At 43.4% G+C, this 20,682-nt stretch overlaps 2 protein-coding genes across 2 annotated transcripts in view; both read right to left on the bottom strand.

Moving 5' to 3' along the window:
• LOC116979197 (cysteine-rich hydrophobic domain-containing protein 2-like) overlaps nucleotides 1-1,241 on the bottom strand; it is a 28,374-nt gene extending 27,133 nt beyond the window's left edge. Inside the window, exon 1 of the mRNA XM_033030758.1 lies at nucleotides 1,073-1,241. Within this exon, the coding sequence (XP_032886649.1) occupies nucleotides 1,073-1,194 (122 nt within the window). The 5' untranslated portion in view covers nucleotides 1,195-1,241. The remainder of the gene's footprint in view (nucleotides 1-1,072) is intronic.
• Nucleotides 1,242-1,531: 290 nt separating this feature from the next.
• On the bottom strand, nucleotides 1,532-20,310 carry LOC116979302 (homeobox protein CDX-1-like). The gene is made up of 5 exons (XM_033030911.1): nucleotides 19,884-20,310; nucleotides 12,880-13,025; nucleotides 10,786-10,968; nucleotides 1,835-1,989; nucleotides 1,532-1,739 (listed from the first exon to the last, which is right to left on the bottom strand). Exons 1-5 carry the CDS (start codon nucleotides 20,308-20,310, stop codon nucleotides 1,532-1,534), a joined length of 1,119 nt encoding a protein of 372 aa, XP_032886802.1.
• Between the last annotated feature and the right edge of the window lie 372 nt (nucleotides 20,311-20,682).

Genomic DNA, 20,682 nt, shown 5'->3' with positions numbered 1-20,682 from the left:
ATGACTATTTTATTCAAAGCTGATGACAGCACTGCATCAGTGATTAAATCAATAGGGCCGATCATAAATCTCAGGGTTTTAGGACAATTGTAGGGCTTTAAACTATTGGACGAGCAAATCACACAAATCTGGATTGAAAATATCATGCCCACTGACACATCTTTACACAATTCCAAATTAAATCCTGTTACCTTAAATGGATTGACAGCCAAAACATTCAGATTACATAGATATCACGACACAGCTTCCTACGGAATACTCAAGTCAAGACAACATCACGGAGAATTAAGATGGTTTTGTAATAAATTCCAATACAATTTTTCTTTAAAGTGGTAAATAGCTGGAGATGTTACACGTGAAGGGAGCTGAATTGGAAATAAATTGTAATTGCGAGATTAAATGTGGAATGCCAAGAAGGGATGTGCTCATGGCACTGCAGTGCTGAGGCTCTCCGTGGGAATGTTTGCGCGTCGCTTGCCTGGTTACAGCGGGAGTAATGTTCCACAAAATGCTGGAGTAACAGCGGGGCAGGCAGAGAGGGTCTCTGGATGAAAGGAATGGGTGATATTTCGGGTCCAGACCCTTCCTCGGACTGGATTTTAGTCTGAAGGATCTCGACCCGGAATGTCACCTATTTAATTTATCCAGAGATGCTGTCTGACCCGTGGAGTTACTCTAGCATTTTTGTGTCTTCGTTGTGAAGCAGCGTCTGCAGTTGCTTCCACAACACATGTTTGCCCGGTTTTAGCTCCTCTCTCAGCTGCTGTCAGCCCAGGCCGGCCGCCGGGCCCACCGCGTCCATCATGGGGCCGGGAGACCGAGGAGGTCTTCCCTCCCCCCCCTCCTCTTCCACCCCCAACAACAACAACAACTTACACAGCAAAAGAATGGCTGACGATTTCGGGTCGAGACCCTTCTTGAGGGATCTGAAGAAGGATCTCGACCCGAAACGTCACCCAATCCTTCTCTCCAGAGACGCTGCCTGGTCCCGCTGAGTTTATTGCCAGCGTTTTATTGTCTTATCTTCGGTTTAAACCAACATTTCGCGGTTCCTTCCTTCCTTACAGCTTACACAGTAATGTGGCCGGCCCCTCGCACCACCACCGGGTCGGGCGTGTAGCGGATCAAGTGCTCGTCCATCACCACCCGCTCGTCGTCCTCGTCCAGCTCGGAAATGGTATCGAAGTCGGCCATGTTGGAGTGAGTGAGTGAGTGAGTGGGTGGGAGGGAGAGGGGGAGGGGGGAGGAGGCGAGGGGGAGGGGCGCGCAGCTGATGGCTGATGCTGCTGCTGCTCCCCGACACTGCCGCTGCTACTGCGCCGGCGCCGGCCCCGGGGGCGTGCATGCTGGTGGAGGAGGGAGGGGGGGGGGCAGAGATGACGTCACAAGTGGCAGCGGCGCGCCTTGGGGATGGGGCGGGGCCGTGGCGGGTTGATGGACAGGTCGGTTAAGCGGGCGGTGGGCGCGGACGAGGGTCACGTGGGCAAGCGGGCGGGTTGAAGCAAAGAATCGCCTGAGCAAGAGAGGAGGGTCACGTGGGGCCGGCTGCGCGCTTGGACCCAGGGTCACGTGGGGCCGGCTGCGCGCTTGGACCCAGGGTCACGTGGGGCCGGCTGCGCGCTTGGACCAGGGTCACGTGGGGCCGGCTGCGCGCTTGGACCAGGGTCACGTGGGGCCGGCTGCGCGCTTGGATCAGGGTCACGTGGGCAAGCGGGCCGATCTTTGGCTTGAAGATCCGCCTGAGAGCAGGCGAGGGTCACGTGGGGTCGGCGGGCGGGGGCGCGCTTTGACGATCACGTGGGGTCGGCGGGCGGGGGCACGCTTTGACGGTCACGTGGGGTCGGCGGGCGGGGGCACGCTTTGACGGTCACGTGGGGTCGGCGGGCGGGAGCAAAGATCGTAGAGGAGCGCTCCTCTATGATCTTTGGGCGGGGGCGCGCTTTGACGGTCACGTGGGGGTAGGTCGTCGTTCGACGATGGCGGCGGCTCCTGGAAGAGTAAAGAGTGTGAGTGAGGAGAGAGAAACTGAGAAAAACAGCAAGAGTAGGCCATTCGGCCCTTGGAGACATTCAATGTGATCAATGACTGATCATCTAAAATCAGTTCCCCATATCCCTTGATTCCTTTCGCCCTGAGAGCTAAATCTAACTCTTGAAAACATCCAGTGACCACCGGGCCACAATAGAGGGAGATGGAGAGAAGGAGGGGAGACAGGGAGAGAGAGGGGGGGAGGGGGGAGAGTGTTTTCCTGTCACGATTATGTACCCTTGTGTCGGGAAAAAAATGAAATTCTCACAGCTGTAGCCAGCAGCAGCAGCACAACAGGTTTGTATACACAGCACTCAATAGATAGTATAACAAACCGAAAAAAAAGTTACATAAAAAATACAATATAGTGAAAAAAATGAATATAAAGTCCCTAGTTTCCAACCAAGCTACTCGAGAGAGTCAAGAGAATATACTACTCTGTAAACACCATTATAAACAATTTTCATGAGAGTTTTAGTGTCATACTGGACCAAGTGGGACCCGTTGGGCCCCGTTCCCGCTACGCAATATTCCACCACTCACCCATAGCCCCCAACTGCAACAATGAAATTCTTAGTTGCAGCAGCACAACAGATTTTTTATACATAGTACTGAGTAGTTGCAAGTTGCAAAACAACAAGAAGTTCAATAAATGTACAAAATAATTTCGTACAAAAACAAAATCCAAAGTCCCTAGTACAATCAGGGCAGTTTGGAGGATAGTTGAAGTTTGTACTCGATAGCCTGATGGTTGTTTGGAAGTAGCTACTCCTAAACTTGGATGCTGTAGTTTCCAGACAGCTATAACTTCTTCCTGATGGCAAGAATGAAATCTGCCTTTTTGACACAGTGCCTCTTGCAGATCATTTCAATTGTGGGGAGGTCAGAACCTGTGATGCACTGGGCAGTATCCACATTTTTTTTGTAATCTTTCAAAGATTTTTGTAATCTTTATTCGTGGGCATTCGAGTTGCTATACCAGGCCATAATGCAGCCTCTTGTAGTCTTGAGCAGAGCTATTGCAATTCCAAGCTGTGATGCATCTAGATAGAATGCTTTCTCTGGTGCATCTGTAGACATTTCTAAGAGTCATTGGAGACATGGAAGACTCCTGACCCGAAACGTCACCCATCCTTTTTATGCAGAGATGCTGCCTGACCCGCTGAGTTCCTCCAGCACTTTGTGCCTAATGTCTAATCTGAATTATCTTCTGAGGAAGTAAAACTGCTGAAGTGCTTTCATGGCTGAGACACCAATGTGGTTGGATCAGGATAAATTGTTGCTGATATTTACACCCAAAAGTGTGAAGCTCTCGACCATCTCCACTTCAGCACCACTGATACAGACCGTAGTGTGCCCTCCACACCCCCACTTTCTAGAACTTCCTACTGAATTGCACAATGAAAGTTCCTTTAGTAGTGCAAAGTCACATTTCCAAACCAAAGACAACACAGCTTTAGCATTTCCAAACCCAAGGCAACACAACTTTAGCATTTCCGAACCAAACGCAACACAGCTTAGCATTTTCAAACCAAAGGCAACACAGCTTTAACATTTCCAAACTATATTTTCAAACCACATTAAGGGCACTGACAGGTCAGTAAAACCACTCTCAGTTTAGTAGACATGTGTTCAGTGTTATTCACAGGTCAGACTGAGAGATGTGACCCTCTCGCTCCCCCATCTTGCAGAGACTGACTGAGGCACTCAACTCTTCCGGGTTTTATAGTCCCTCCGGGAGGGGCGTGGCCTTCAGGAGAGAATCTCAACATTTTTTAAACGTTAATAACTTATTTTTAATCGATGGAAAAAATCCTCTTGTCCTGCGCTGCGGAGGGGGTCTCTGAGTAAGATGGCCACAAATCACAGCCGTAAGTGGCAGCGTTTTTTCTAAAATCAATATACTACAGAACAACAGGAAGTGGTCAGGATCAGACTTTTAGTAATATAGATATAGATAGCTTGCCCTGCCATTCACATGTCCTGACCAAGTTGAACCTCAAAATGCATGACTTCGCACTTGTTAAGGTTCAATTCCACCAGCCATTCTCTTGCCCAGTTTCCCAGTTGATCTAAATCCTGTGTCCTTAGCCAACCTTCTTCATCTTCTCCTTCATTATCCAATGTATTGGCAATCTTTATGTAATCTTCAAACTTACTAATAATGCCACCAACATTCTCTTCCAAATCATTCACATATATGTTAAACAATAAAGCACTCAGCACCGATCCCTGAAGCGCACCAATGGTTACAGATCTCCGATCTGAAAGGCAAACCTCCACTAATCTCTCTCCTACTACCAAGCCAACTATATATCCAATTTGCTATCTCCCCCTGTATTCTACGCTTCTCTACCAGTCTTCCACGTGGGATATTATCAAAGGTCTAGGTGAAATCTAAATAGACAATATTGATTGCTACGGCCTCATCAATTCTCTTGGTCGCCTAAAAAATTTGTAACGTAATTCTGGTCAGGTTTCAGAAAGAAGATGATCTAACAGTGGTAACTACAGAGAGACTTTCCTGCTGACTATCACAGGCCATATCATTGCCAAGGTCCTCCACAATCACCTCCATCCAGTGACTGAAGGTCTGCACGCTGATTTACATTGTGGATTTTGTCTATTTAGAAGTTAAGTGAATATGTTCTTCATCTTGTGATACTCCAATACAAATGCAGGGAGCAATACCGCTGTATGACTTTCATCGGCCAGGAGGGAGTGTGTACCTACCTCAAAATGGGCTGTTCATAGAAATTCATCCCCGTCGCTTCATTGATGCCATGCAAGCCAGGTTCTTAACCAGCAAGCCTACAGAGCCATTCTCAATGAAGATCAGTATTAAACGAGGCTATTGAGACACAGGGAACTGCAGATGCTGGTTTACAAAAGGAAAAGACACAAAATGCTGGAGTAACTCAGCGGGTCAGGCAGCATCTCTGGAGAAGATGGATAGATGACTTTTCAGTCGGGACTGAAGAAGGGTCTTGACCCGAAATGTCACCTGTACATGTTCTCCAGAAATGCTGCCTGACTGGCTGAGTTGCTCCAGCTAGCACATGTAGTTCCTAGTATCCAGAAAATATTTTATTGTTTTTTTCAAACAAGGCTGTTTTATTACCCCAATGCTGCACTTCCCATCCAACACTGTTTCCGAGGGAGTGCAGCTTTTATTCGTTCTGTGAGGGGAATTGAACAATCTGAGATGAATACACTCAAGAACCAAAGTCACTCAAGTCCTCGGTGGTCATGCTGTCGTGTTCAGATGATGCTTGCATTTACACTTGCTTGCAGGCTGGGATCCAAGCTGTCATCAACTGGGCATCACGTCACAGGTTACCCAGGAGCTTTTGACCTGCTCTTGCAGCCAGCCACACCGGACAGACGGCTAGCTTAGTTTTAGTTTCAGAGATACAGCACGGAAACGGGCCCTTCGGCCCACCGAGTCCGCACCAGCCAGCGATCCTTGCACACATCAACTCTATCCTACATACGCTAGGGACAATTTTACATGTATACCAAGCCAATTAACCTACAAAAACGTACGTCTTTGGAGTATGCGAGGAAACTGAAGACCCCGGAGAAAACCCTACATAGTCACGGGGAGAACGTACAAACTCTGTATAGACAAGCACCCATAGTCAATATCGAACCTGGGTCTCTGGTGCTGTCAGCAACTTTACCGCTGCGCCACTGTGCCATCTTTTGAGTTCATTTGAGTTTCTGGTGACCCCCCAGGTTTTGGATTGTAGTCACCTCAGCAGTGATAATCGCATTAAATATCAAGATTTATTGGAAAGTATCATCCTGAAATTAATATTTTTTTTGTCCCAATAGGTGCTGCTTGACCTAAGTATTTCCAGCATTTTCACCTTTTATTGTGGCTGGACTCTCCTCAGAATAGTAATTTCCTGGCACTTATGGAGCAAACGTTACTTGCCACTTAAAGTTAAAATGTTAGAAGTTAAAACATGATTTGTTAACATGGATGCAAGAACCCACACCAAGGGATGCAATATCCCATGTTAAAAACTATTGTGGCCAATATTCTGACTGAAACCAAAATTAATTTGTTGTAAGGAACTGCAGATGCTGTTTATATTGAAGATAACACACAAAGTGCTGGAGTAAATCAGTGGGTCAGGCAGCATCTCTGGAGAAAACGGATGGGCGACATTCAGGTCGGCACCCTTTTTCAGATTTGTGACGTTTCAGGTCGGAACCCTTCTTTAAAATTAGTTGTAATTTTGTGCTGCGAAAAAGATTACCTGTGGCACCTTCTACAACTATAATAACATTTCAGAAGTAATTTAATTCTGATGAAAAATCATTGGGGTTTAAAAATGAACACTCTCCTTCAAAGCTGCTAAGTATTCACAGCATGATATTATTGTTTTAGATTTCCAACAATATTGTTTTGTTTTTGCTTCGGAATTAATTAACTGAAGCATTTTGAAATCTAACATAAAATACTCCAAAGGAGCAGATTCTTGCACAATATCTTTCCAATAGACATACAGAAACTCATATTTTCTACAGCTTTTAGGAACATAGTGGTCCCATGCATGTGAAATAGCAGATCCTTTATTCTAGTTCTCATGTGATGAAGCAGTTCAAGTGATTCAGTCATCTTGTGAAGTTACCCTCCTTCATTTTAGTTCACACCTGATAAAAAGGCCTATGGGCCACCAACTGCTTGTGAAGTAACTCCTCTTCCTTTTCTCTTCACACTTGAGGCCTGGTACCACATGATCAATCCCCAAAACATCTTAAAAGACATATATTAAAGAGGCACCTCAAAATACACGTCATTATGTAGTAACTAGATGGTCTCTTTACTTTAGAGTTGATTACACTTGCAGTCCATTGTGGAAATCAGAGCATTACAGCACTTAGGGTACAGGAAAAACACAATGATAAAATGAAAAAGGTGCTGGAGGTTCAAAGTAAAAACTGAATTTGCTGAAGGGTTGATAGACAGCAATATCCTTTCCATGGAAGTTTATACAGTGCTGAATGTTTTTTTTTTTTGGCATTCCGTTAGTGCCTGCAAACTGCAATTGTGATATTTCCTATTCCTAGAGGCTGCTGACCACTTCAGTATTTTGATGTGGTTGTATCAAGCAAAAAACGGCAAAATTACAGTCTAACCGTGTCATCTCACGCATCAGAAATTTGACAACTGGTTTTAATCGGTACCTACTGATATAATCTGCTAATCTTCACAGGTAACAATGCTGAAGTTAAAGAGGAAAATGGATATGTATTGCAAAACACCAGTTATCCAGCTATTTTAAGTTATAAAGTCATACAGCGTGGAAACAGGCCCATCGGCCCAACTTGCCCATACCGACCAACATCAGATGACCCAGTGAAATCATCTGGAGCAGATAATCAAACCTGACTTCAAGATTTTGTGTTTAATAAGGAACTGCAGATGCTGGAAAATCGAAGGTACACAAAAATGCTGGAGAAACTCAGCGGGTGCAGCAGCATCTATGGAGCGAAGGAAATAGGCAACGTTTCGGGCCGAAACCCTTCTTCAGACTTCTGTGTTGGATGTATAAAGTGAATAATTTAAAAAATTGATCCATCAAAAACATAAAGTCGAAAACATTTGTAAAAGTAATCACGAGCCAGAAACCACTGAAACCTTTTGTTTTCCATTTGGCAAAATCTGGCATCAGTGCTTTTCTTACATTAAAAACTTTTTCCAACCTTAAGTCATATTGTCATAGTCGTACAGCATGGTATAGGCCCTTTGGCCCAAATTGCCCATGTCGACCAACATGCCCCATCTATACTGTCCCACCTGCCTACATTTGGCCCATTTGGCTCTAAACCTATCCCATTCATGTACCTGTTCAAATGGATTTTAATTTAAAGGAACTTTGCACAGGGTTTAAATATGTGAACACCATCAAGTTCAATTTATTTTACAGATAACAATGAAAATATTATAATTTCTGATTACTAATTTCTCATACCAAGAAAAACTTTCATTCAGATAGTCTGGCTCATAATCGCTAGACAATGGGGGGGAGGGGACAAAGGACAATGGGGATCCGGTGTGGGGGAACCACTGTGGTGGGGGGGAAGGGGGGACAAAAGGGGGACTCGGCGTGCTTTGTAACTTTGTCAGTGCCGTAGATGGCTGCTATTTGTATACATTGTGTATGCAAGCAAAGAATCTCACTGTGCTTAGTCACATGTGACAATAAAGTATTCCTATTTCTCCTAGATTATCATTTTAAACATTTATATTCCAATCTCCAGAATAGGATTTGAACCTATAACATTTTGACTTGTGGAGATGCCATCAACTGAGCCACAACAACCATCCTTCTGAAGTCATTATTGGAGAAATGATTGGAAGATAAATGTTGATTCAGACTTAATGACCTGTAATATTAACTCAGGGTTTCTCTCTCACAGGTGTTACATGACCTGTTGAATATCTCCAACATTTTCTGTTTTTATGATGGTCGATGTAGATGAATTTTGTAATTAGAATAGTCCATGGGAATAATCTCCCTGTGAAAAACATCAGACCAGAGGGCATTAAGGTGAGAAGTTCACAGTTTAATGGAGTTGTGTGGGGCAAGTTGATTTAAGTTGTGCAATACCCAATTTGTTGGAGGAACTTGGTGGGTCAGGCAACATCTGCGAAGGGAATGGACAGGTGACCTTTCAGGCCGGCATCCTTCTTCAGACCCAACCCGAAATGCCGTCTGTCCATGTCCTCTATAGACGCTGCATGACCTGCTGAGTTCATCTAGCAATTTGTGTTTTGCTCAAGATTCCATAATCTGCAGTTCCTTGAGTCCTAGACGTATGCTGAGCTATTATATGACACAGATGTTCTGAGTGTTGGAAGATGCACCAGTCTCTTTTCTAATACTGCACTCCATAGTCGGGAGTTGTAGATTCCAGTGTAAAGCTGAGGAATCTACTTCTCCTATATTATGCCTGTATGTCTTGCATAAGAGTAGCAACGTGATTAATTTGAATGGAAGTTCTCAAATCCATAGATTGGATGGGAATAGGCAAATTCAGTTGCCTGGATTTTAATCACTTTATTTTATGTGTTTAATTATTTCTGAGTGTTTTAACATACTTGACAACAGACGTTGAAGGATCTGAGGCTCTATGGCGTGGCAAGTGTTCTGGGGATGAGGCCTCAGCAGTTTGTTGTCTGAAGTCAACTTGCTGCTGATGCCTTCCTACATTTTGCTGGACTGCTTCTATATGTGGGACCAGAAGCTTATTTGGCCCACCACATCAATCCTTGATACACATGGGTTAGCAGGGACTGTGGGCAAAGAGTGTGGGCAGTAGGTCAACTCCAGCCCAACGTAGCTCTTTGTTTTGTAATTTTCATCTTTTTGCAACAATTTAGATTGAAGAAACTTCATTGGCATATCATTGCACATAATATAATTGGAAAACACTATGCACGTATTTGTGTAAAGATATACAAACCCCAATAAATATGCAGAGATAAAGTAGCTTGCGTGTGTAAAGGGTTACAACATACCATTGTCAGTACATTTGACAATTAAACACTCTTGACTCTCTTGAAAAATAAAGTGCTGGAAGACCTCAACAGGTCAGGCAGCATCTGTGGAGGGAACAGACAGATGATGGTTTGAATCAACACCCTTTTTCTGCACTCGCTGAGTTCCTCCAGCATGTTGCTTTTGCTGAAGATTCCAACATCTGCATCCTCTTGTGCCTCCCTTGTTTTTATGTTACATTTGACAGTTTTGGAGACGCAAAGTAATAAGATGACATTCCGTGACATACCAAACAATAGTTCAACAAGCAGGGGTTCGATTGATATCCTACACGATTGAAAAGCTTGTTTTATTTAGATTGTGTTTAACAAACCCCCCCTCACCCCCACCCACACATACATACATACCATTAAAAGCTACAAGAGTGGCAACCCAGTTCTAGTTTCATACTGGTAGTCAAATGCATAAGGCTGATGTCACTTTGTTGTTGTATTATACATTTTAGATTAAAAATAAGGTACAGTACTTGCAAATGGAATCCAATTTGTTGAACAATCATCATATATTTTGGCAAAGCAGCTGTATATTGTGACATAGCTTACAGAGTATAAACCCTCCATTTAATAACATAACAGGCAAAATGATGCATTCTGCTGTCTGTTCATATCTGGCGGTAACGTTTTACCTCAGTAGATAAGACTGTTCGGTGAACTTTTGAACACATCGGCGCCAAAAGGTGGCGACACTTGTGTACTGCCGAGGTGAGGTCTGCTGTATGATTTTACCGGGTTAGGTACCAAACAAAGCATTTCACTGTACCTAGGTACGTGTGACAACAAAGTATCATTGAATTGAATTCACCTTCTTAGTCAAGTAGCTGGAATGTTTTGATTTCAAAATGTGTATTAGCGTTACATGTCCATACTGATACTTCAAAAAGAGGAATTATCATGCAGTGTGGTGAGGAATGTAATGAAGACTTTAGACAAAAATCTTCTGAATCATTTTAAAGTTCAAGCAAAGGTTGATTTGCACAAACAACGTCCACTGGCGATCACCTATTAACAAATCGTGATTCGCTCCCTGATATTCTTGAAAAAATTCACATCTTCCGAAAATGTAAAGAGTCTTTTCTCTTAAATGGAGTGCTCTCTGTACATAATCCTCGGCATGTGGCTGGATCATCCTCAGAAGCTTTGAGGTCCTTGTGGTCGTGCACTGATTAGAGTGTGACAGTTACTTGAGCCATATTCCCAACAGATGGGCCCCCCGAGATGTGGCCTCCAAGCAACATCTGGCCTGCCATCTCCACAGGACTTCCTGGACCAGGCCCGTGGTGAGTTAGACAGCCGTCAGACTGAGCCAACTGTTTCTTGGTCATCTTTCGCTCCTTAGCCCTTCGATTCTGGAACCAGATTTTGACCTGAGTGGAATCAAATGAAAACAATAAAACAATGAAGTCTTGGATGTGGATAGGTTGTTTCCACTAGTGGGGAGTCTAGGACTAGAGGGCATAGCCTCAGAATTAAAGGACATTCCTTTAGGAAGGAGATAAGCAGGAATTTATTTAGTCAGAGGGTGGTGAACCCGTTGGATTCTTTGCCACAGAAGGCTGTGGAGGCCAAGTCCATAGATATTTTTAAGGCAGAGATAGATGGATTCTTGATTAGTATGGGTGTCAGGGGTTATGGGGAGAAGGCAGGAGAATGGGGTTCGGAGGGAGAGTTAGATCGGCCCTGATTGAATGGCAGACTCGACTTGATGGGCTGAATGGTCTAATTCTGCTCCTATCACTTATGACCTTCTAAATCATGACCTCAGCAACAATCAGTAAGTATTGTGCAGGAAGGAACAGCAGATGCTTGTTTACACTGAAAATAGACACAAAATCTTATTCATCATCTATGAAAGTAAGCATGCAGGTACAGCAAGCAGTGAAGAAAGCGAATGGCATCTTGGCCTTTATAACAATAGGAGTCGAGTATAGAAGCAAAGAGGTCCTTCTGCAGTTGTACAGGGCCCTAGTGAGACCACACCTGGAGTATTGTGTGCAGTTTTAGTCCCCTAATTTGAGGAAGGACATTCTTGCTATTGAGGGAGTGCAGCGTAGGTTTACAAGGTTAATTCCCGGGATGGTAGGACTGTCATATGCTAAGAGAATGGAACGGCTGGGCTTGTACACTCAGGAGTTTAGAAGGCTGAGAGGGGACCTTATTGAAACATATAAGATTGTTAAGGGTTTGGACTCGCTAGAGGCAGGAAACATATTCCCGATGTTGGGGGAGTCCAGAACCAGGGGCCACAGTTTAAGAATAAGGTGTAAGCCATTTAGAACGGAGTCGAGGAAACACTTTTTCTCACACAGAGTTGTGAGTCTGTGGAATTCTCTGCCTCAGAGGGCGGTGGAAGCCGGTTCTCTAGATAGTTTCAAGAGAGAGCTAGATAGCGGAGTCAGGGGATGTGGGGAGAAGGCAGGAACGGGGTACTGATTGGGGATGATCAGCCATGATCACATTGAATGGCGGTGCTGGCTCGAAGGGCCGAATGGCCTACTCCTGCACCTATTGTCTATTGTCTAAAATGCTGGAGTAACTCAGTGAGACCAGCAGCATCTCTGGAGAAAAGGAATGGGTGACGTTTTGGGTCAAGACCCTTCTTCAGGCAAATTTTGTAAGATATTTTAGACAAAAAAAGGAGATCTTGCATTTATTCAGTCCTGGGTTGTAATTGGGAATTGAACAGAAAGCAAAGAATAGGAATAAATGGATTGTTGGCAAGCTGGCGATTTCTGATTCATTTGTTTATCACAGAGATCAGTTCTTGGGTCACAGCTATAAGTCTAGTTTCGTTTACTGTCACGTGTACCGGGGTACGGTCTTCTTATCGAGTCCACACACAAGATTAGAAGTTGTTCAGCCAGAGCTGAACACACTTCTCGGCATCTGCACAATGGTGTCTGTCTTGCGCTTCTTGTGCTTCTTGTGCGTGGTGGTGGAAAGATTGGTTGAAACAGGGCCGCGACGTGAACGCTCTTTCCTTGGCCCCCGGGGTACGGTGAAAAGTGCTAACTAGTCTGAAGAAGGGTCTCGACCCGAAACGTCACCCAGAGATTCTCTGCCTGGCCCGCTGAGTTACTCCAGCATTTTATGTCTATCAGCGGAGAGACAATATATGATTACAATGGAACCATTTACATTGTACAGATACATATAAATAACCTTTATAACCCATGCAGTGTGAGGGAGGGGTCACAGCGTAAGTGGAATTTAAAATCTATAAAATTCCGCCAACAACGGGGCAGAAATCTGTACCCAAACAATTGATGCTAACGAACCTGTCTTTCAGAGAGTCCAAGTATAGATGCGAGTTCAGCTTTTCTCTTGATTGTGATGTACCTGTTGTAGTGAAATTCTTTCTCCAACTCAAGTCTCTGATGGTCTGTATAAACCACTCTGTATTTGTCTTTTGTCCGAGTTTTACCTGGAAAACGACGTTTAAAAAGTAAACACACACATAAAAAGCGAATTCAAAACGACCAGGTTGTGAAAGCCGGCTTTTTGGCCATTCGCTGGCTGTCAGACGCTTCAATGGTATTTTCTAATCAGCGCGTACTAGTTTTGGGAGCCCAGTTTAATATTTCGAGGAACTGCAGGTGCTGGTTTAAACCGAAGATAGGCACAAACTGCTGGAGTAACTCTGCGACACAGGCAGCATGTCTGGAGAGAAGGAATGGGTGACATTTGGGCCGAGACCCTTCTTCGGATTGAAGGGTCTCGACCCGAAACGGCACCCATTCCTTCTCTCCAGAGATGCTGCCTGTCCAGATTGGTAGTTGATTGTCATCGTTATCTGATTTATCATAGCTACCGATAATAGAATTGCTCGCATTTCAAACAACATTATAATGTTCTGCATTTGAAGAATGTAAATAAATAAATTTGCAATTCTTCGAGATACAGAATCACATTTAATCAGTGGAGGATATCAAGTAAATTAATGTTCCACTGAAGCGCTCTGACGCGCATAATATTTTAAAAGTGTATGAAGGAACCTCAGATGCTGGTTTAAACCGAGGATAGACACAGAACGCTGGAGCAACACAGCGGGAGGGGCAGAATCTCTGGAGAAAATGAATAGGTGACGTTTCGGATCGAGACCCTTCTTCAGATTTCTTATATTTTAAATCGTTTATATCTGTAGTAACAATTAAAAGGAACTCCCTTCTCGATACATACAATGTCCCACCTTTTTTGTGTGCTAATAAACCAGTGATTTTGGTCATGGGATATTGACAGATACGGAACAATTTAAAGCACATCGGGTTCGCCAAATTCAAATGTCTTCAGCAATCTAAGTGCAGCGTCTTGCTGTTAAACATGACCATTGCTTCTATAAGCAATGAATTCCCATCAAAGTTGTTTCCCAGATAAGTAAGTTCTCAAAACAAAATGTAGTTAGGTGTACGAAATGACACCACCGAAGTGTCATTTTCGGCAGCCCAGTTTTCCACGGACTCCACCATGTCCCACATTGAACAAAACACTCCTGTTCACATTAGTTCCCAATTGCCCAACGCTGAAACTTAATTTAAAGCAGAACTCCAGATTTTCATGAACAAAAACATGTATTATATTATTGTAAAATGATATTTTATTTACAAATATAACTGCCAAACACGGTATATATAACTTCGGTACATTACTTTTTGCATCTACGCATTTGTTGGTTTTTAATATAGTGAACTTTGTGTTTATTATGGGTTTTACAAAGTACTATGTTTAAATATCTGTTGTGCTGCTGCAAGTAAGAATTTCATTGTCCGGTTCGGGACAAAACATTTTGGATTTTTTGAAATCTCAATCTAAATAGCGGGGGGAAAAAAAGGCCATCTCTCCTCAAAAGCTTTTACTTCTTGTAAACATTTGCAGTTCGTTAATCTAATCCCAGTAATTGAGAGATAGGAACAGACGACTCGATGAAGCACACACCCAGTTTGTGGACTATTTAACAACACCACATTCATATGATAAAACCAACAGGCTCCATACAAAGAGCTACAAGCCAATTTTACAAAAGGTTGATTTTCTAGTAGCTGGATCACAGGACAATCTGTTTGATTTACTTCGCATAAACAAGCAGCGGCGTCGACTTTCATCTTTAAAGCATTTTTTTTGCCTAAAAATAACATTGAAAACGTCAGCATTTACCTGAACATCCCCAGGCTCCTTGGCCGACAAATAAAGAGGGAGCCACATATATTTTAAGGATTGTTATATGACATCTGGTAATATGTGATGGTTTACTTTCTAAATGTTGCAAACGGTAAGTTGGTTTTCATTTATAGTGTGGCCTATTCTTGACATTTACTTAATTCATCTGGTAGTTTATACTAACTGACCACAATATCGATCGCTCTTTAAAAACCACTTTTTCATAGACAATGGTATTTCGATAAATCCTCCCCAAATAAACAATTTAGGGGCATCTTCGTGAAATATGACTGCGTTGATATTAGCATTTGTCCTCAAAATAATACATCACGATTTACTTACTGTAGGTAAGTATTAACAACTATTTGAAGTGATTTAGAATGTAGAAAATATTAGACATTAACATTTTAAACTGTTTCCCCTTACACTGTGCCTTTCCTATTGAAAGGTTATATTGTATATACATATGCACATAGATGTGTGTGTGTGTACGTTGTATATAACGTATATATATGGAAAGTAAATAGATTTTGTGAGATAAATACAAATGTGATTGGTCTTAACATAACACATGCATACAAACATATACATATATACACACACATATATATACGCACACATACACAGATATATATATATACACACACACACACAAACATACATACACACACACAGATATACATATATATTTACATAGTTGTGTGTGTACGTATTATATATATATAGTACGTATATAAGGATCCATTATATAAATATAGTGCGCATAAAAGGGTACATTATCTATATAGTACGTATATTAGGATACACACATATAGATAATGTATCCTTATATACGTACTATATATACAATGTGTATATATAAAGTATATATATATATATACATGTGTGTGTGTGTGTGTGTGTGTGTATATATGTATATGTATGTATGCATGTGTTATGTTAAGACCATCACATTTGTATTTATCTCACAAAATCTATTTACTTTCCATACCCTTTTTAATATTTGATGGTTTAAATATTGTAAACGTTAAGTTGGTTCGTCACAAACAAAGGAAATAGTTTGTTGGTTAATTTCGGGATATCCTTATAAACCATTAGTAAAGATTTTCAAATCCAGCATCGTTGATCCAACTTAGAAATAATTGGAATGTATGCCTGCACACTGGTCACGGATGCAGCATATTTGCATTTGAACAAGAAATGACCCGTCTTGGTGGTGTATCATGGGTTAAAATTCAACAGGTTACACGAAGCCTATGTAAATATGACCTCGGTTTATAACGCGGCCATCCGCACGGGTATTATTCACCTTTGCAATAAAATTCAGGGACATTGCGAGCCAGACAATGCTGCGAGGACAACATTCATTATTTATTGTGAAAATCGGCACTCTTTCCGGTAATATAAAGAGTCCATGTTCCCAGATAATGAGGAGTTAGGAAGCGTAACAGGGGCGCATATCAAAGCGAAGAGAGTGTTGAAAGAGCATGCCGCCTGAATATGACAAATAACAATGAAGAAACGAGACCTCACAGCTCGTTTACAGGATGGCAAATTAGCATTACAACCGCGACCGGCGCCTGACTTCATTCCCACCTCCTGCAATTTGCATGGGATTCTAACACTGCTATCTAGAATAGGGGTCTCCATTAAATAAAACTGCAACCAAAAGTAGATCTGATTTCGCGGTACTCGATAGGTAATATTTATCTGGAACTAAACTTATTGTGTTCAATTGATACACATTTGCTGCTGGCTAATGGCATACAGAGTTAAATGGATTTGATTGAATTTCTGTTGATTGAATACAAACTAACATGTCTATTTCTGGAGAGATACTTGTAACCATTGAATGGTACAAGGTGTGCATTTGGTCCATTTGCGTGTGGGTATGTGCCAGGTGCCACCTGCAATTAGCTTTTTACTGTACCTCGGTACACGTGGCAATAAACTAAACTGAACTGAACTCAATATATATATTTTTCAAAAGCCTTTTCCGATCGCTGAATATTGTGAGGAGATCCGAGGAAATTAGAGTGTGTTGAAACATGCTTGTGGAGTGCCGGAGGAATCGTCACACCACAGTGTGACAACAGGAATAAGGTGGAGCTCTGCACGATGTGTTGGAATAACGTTGGCAGCTTGGGAGAAGTGACCCGGCTTTGTTCACACATATACACACACACACACACTCACTATGGAATAACCTCTGTGTGACCTTCGAGCAGGAGCTAGAGATGAAGCATTCTCTGCATTCGCCAGTTGCCTTCTAAACACCAAGCTGCCCGGAGCTAACACCTTAAACCTCCTAGATGGACACAGAATGCTGGAGTAACTCAGCGGGTCAGGCAGAGTCTCCGGAGAAAGAGAATAGGGTCGGGACTCTTCTTCAGACCCGACCCGAAACGTCACCCATCCCTTTCCCCCAGAGATGCTGCCTGTCCCGCTGAGTTACTCCAGCATGTTATGTCTATCTTCGGTATAAACCAGCATCCGCAGTTCCTCCCTACACACCTTAAACCTCCTTCTTTGCCAATCTGATCGTTAATATTGGGACACTTGATTTCCAATATTCCTCAGGAAACCAACTCAGTAGAGGCGTGTCATTTCACTGGCAGACGACGACGTGTAGATAATATCGAAATAATTGCCAAACGCCATAAGCGATTGAAGGGCATCAACTTTGGTAAAGGTCTTTGAAGCTGATGGCACCTCGAACGATTACAATGTGTGTGTGATCTGTTCCTAGTTTCTTCCACTTTGTTCTAATTGGAGAAACCAATCTTACTTGAAATTCTCTGTGAATTTTTTTGTGAAATGTCGCTGGCATAAAGCTAGCTGTCACCAAATGGACATTAATGTCAGGTAAACTGATTTTCAAATAATAAGAATTGATTTCAAGTATTTTCAAATCATCAAAAGCGCCTTCGCTGAAAACACGTTTGAAGGACGGCTCGGTGTAGTATTCTCAACCTTATACGATACAGTATCAATGACCAGGAGATACGTCCACCGACATTTGTTGGTGGGAATAGGGAACGAGCTGGCAGAGGAGGTAGATAAGACACGAAATGCTGGAGTAACTCAGTAGGTCAGGCTGCATCTCTGGACAGGAGGAAGTTGAGGCACAATTTGAAAGACACCTGGATCGGTTGAAATGGATATGGGCCAAACGCGGGCAAATGGGACTAACTTAGATGGGGGCTAAAGGGCACAAAGTGCTGGATTGTAACTACGCGGGTCAGGCAGCTGCTCTAGAGAACATGGTGACATTTCGGGTCGGGACCCTTCTTTAGATGGGACATCTTGGTTGGCATGGACGAGCTGGGCAGAATGGCCTGAATTAGTGCCGTAAGATTCTATAACATGATCACAATCTGACTGAATAACTCAGTCAAAAATATTGTGGGGAACACGATGAAGGATTCGTTACATGCGATTGGGCAAGATTTCTTAAGACGGTCTTGGCCCACATATTGGCAGTTCCCCCTCAACATTAAAGCAAAGCAAACAGATAGCATTTAGCTAATTTGCCGACCTCTACGCGGAATGAAACACTCCTTTCACACGCAGACATTGACAGCCAGCATCTGATAGGTGTTTAAAGACACAGAATGCTGGAGTAACTCAGCGGGTTGGGCGGCATCTCTGGAGAAAAGGAATCGGGTCGAGACCCTTTGAAACGTCGCCTATTCATTTTCTCCAGAGATGCTGTTTGGCCCGCTGAGTTACTCCAGCATCTGCAGTTCCTTCCTACACATTTAGTCTGAAAGGTGTTTAGAGCGTAGATCCAGCATTTCATCGTTCGCTGGAAGACACAAAATGCTGGAGTAACTCAGCGGGACAGGCAGCATCTCTGGAGAGAAGGAATGGGTGACGTTTCGGGTCGAGACCCTTGTTCGCCTTGTCATTGTTCTTTCGGTCTGATGTAACGCTAGCCTTAACGTAGAAACATAGAAAATAGGTGCAGGAGTAGGCCATTCGGCCCTTCGAGCCTGCACCGCCATTCAATATGATCATGGCTGCTCATCCAACTCAGTATCCTATACATGCCTTCTCTCCATACCTCCTGATCCCTTTAGCCACATCTAACTCCCTCTTAAATATAGCCAATGAACTGGCCTCAACTACATTCTGTGGCAGAGAATTCCAGAGATTCACCACTCTCTGTGTAAAAAATATTTTTCTCATCTCAGTCCTAAAAGATTTCCCCTTTATCCTTAAACTGTGACCCCTTGTTCTGGACTTCCCCAACATCGGGAACAATCTTCCTGTATCTAGCCTGTCCAACCCCTTAAGAATTTTGTACGTTTCTATAAGACCCCCCCCCTCAATCTTCTAAATTCTAGCGAGTACAAGCCGAGTCTATCCAGTCTTTCTTCAGATGAAAGTCCTGACATCCCAGGAATCAGTCTGGTGAAACGGTTCCATTCAATTCAATTGATTGCATGGACGGCTCTATCGAGACTGGGCACCCAGTAACAATTAAGCAAGATGCAATCTGGATCATCATTATTACCCTTCATTAACCTGCCAATAACTTCATTTCTTGTTAAACCAACGTCAAGAACCCTGAATTGCCAGAAAGGCAACCATATTAGCCAAACCAGAGTGTAAAAAAAAAGACTCATTATTCCCTCCTCGGGAAGACCAAGTGCTTGATCTTGCCACTGGAGGTTTAGTACACAGCCAATAAACACGATTTTACTGCGGGAAAATAAAAAACGGAACAGCGACTGTAAAACTGTTACAGACCATCGAATCTCCACCCCGCCGAAGAGACGTGAAGAAATGTCTATAAAAGTCTAAAAGAAACACGAGACATTCTGTAAAGCATATAGTCAACTCTGGACTCTGGCCAGATTCGAACCAGCGTCGCCCCTGGACAGTTTTCAGTGTCGATGAAAGCAAAGGGCCAAACGCTACATCTTTCTATAAGAAAGAAGTGTCGCTGTATTGACGCTATTAAATAAGATATCCTTGTTTATATCAACCGTTAAGTCACTTGATTATTGCAACTGCACACAGCAATTGACATTGCAAAGTCCCTCGCGTTGTTCCTATCATTTAACACCCAGTCGTTTGGCTTGTGAACACAACCTGCAGAAGTTAGGAGAGCGTTGCTTACCTGCTGCGGAGATCTGTGTCGTTTTCTTCATCCATTCATAGGGATTGCGCCTTTGACTGTTGGGGGACGTTTGTCCCACTGAGATGGAATCTAAGGGAGGAAGGATCCCTGCGGAAGTAGGGGTCATGGCATTGTAGTCGGGCGAACTGTAGGAAACCTGGCCCGGGGAAGAGTTGCTTATCTGGACCGGCACCGCGTTCGATGGACCCGGCCCATAGGAACTCCAATCGTCCCTGGGTGGGCCATAAGGAGAGGTCCAAGACACGGAGCTTTGGGGATGGTGGTCCATGTTAGGCACATGATAGCCAGCGTACTCCGAATACTGTGAGGGAGAAACAAAGTTCTGTGCGGCCAGATTGATGCTTGATCGTCTAACTGACCCCGGGTACATGCTGGCTTCTTTATCCAGTATGTAGCCCACGTACATGGCCAGGGTTAGGCTTCACACGCATGCTGCAGCCAGATGCGGCTCTGTGACCCGACTGCCACTGGTCTGCTGAGTGAGGCTCATACTGAACTGGCCCCTATCGCACACGACTAACCATTGTTTTACACGACCCTGCTACCGATGGCCCCACCAAAGGCACCGCCACGTCATTGCAGCGCCTGGACATCCATTTACATACAAATAAGAACGGGCGATTGATCTGGGTAAACCCCACCTTTCTGCCTCTTGCCAAGAGATATATCTATCCATCTCGTGTAGGAAGAAACTGCAGATGCTGGTTTAAACCGAACATAGACACAAAAAGCTGTAGAAAGGGTCTCGACCTGAAACGTCACCCATTCCTTCTCTCCA

The sequence above is a fragment of the Amblyraja radiata genome, chromosome 12 (genome assembly GCF_010909765.2).
Source record: "Amblyraja radiata isolate CabotCenter1 chromosome 12, sAmbRad1.1.pri, whole genome shotgun sequence".
NCBI lineage: Eukaryota > Metazoa > Chordata > Chondrichthyes > Rajiformes > Rajidae > Amblyraja > Amblyraja radiata.
Note: the sequence above shows the minus strand (reverse complement) of the source record. Positions and strands in the feature narration are given on the sequence as shown.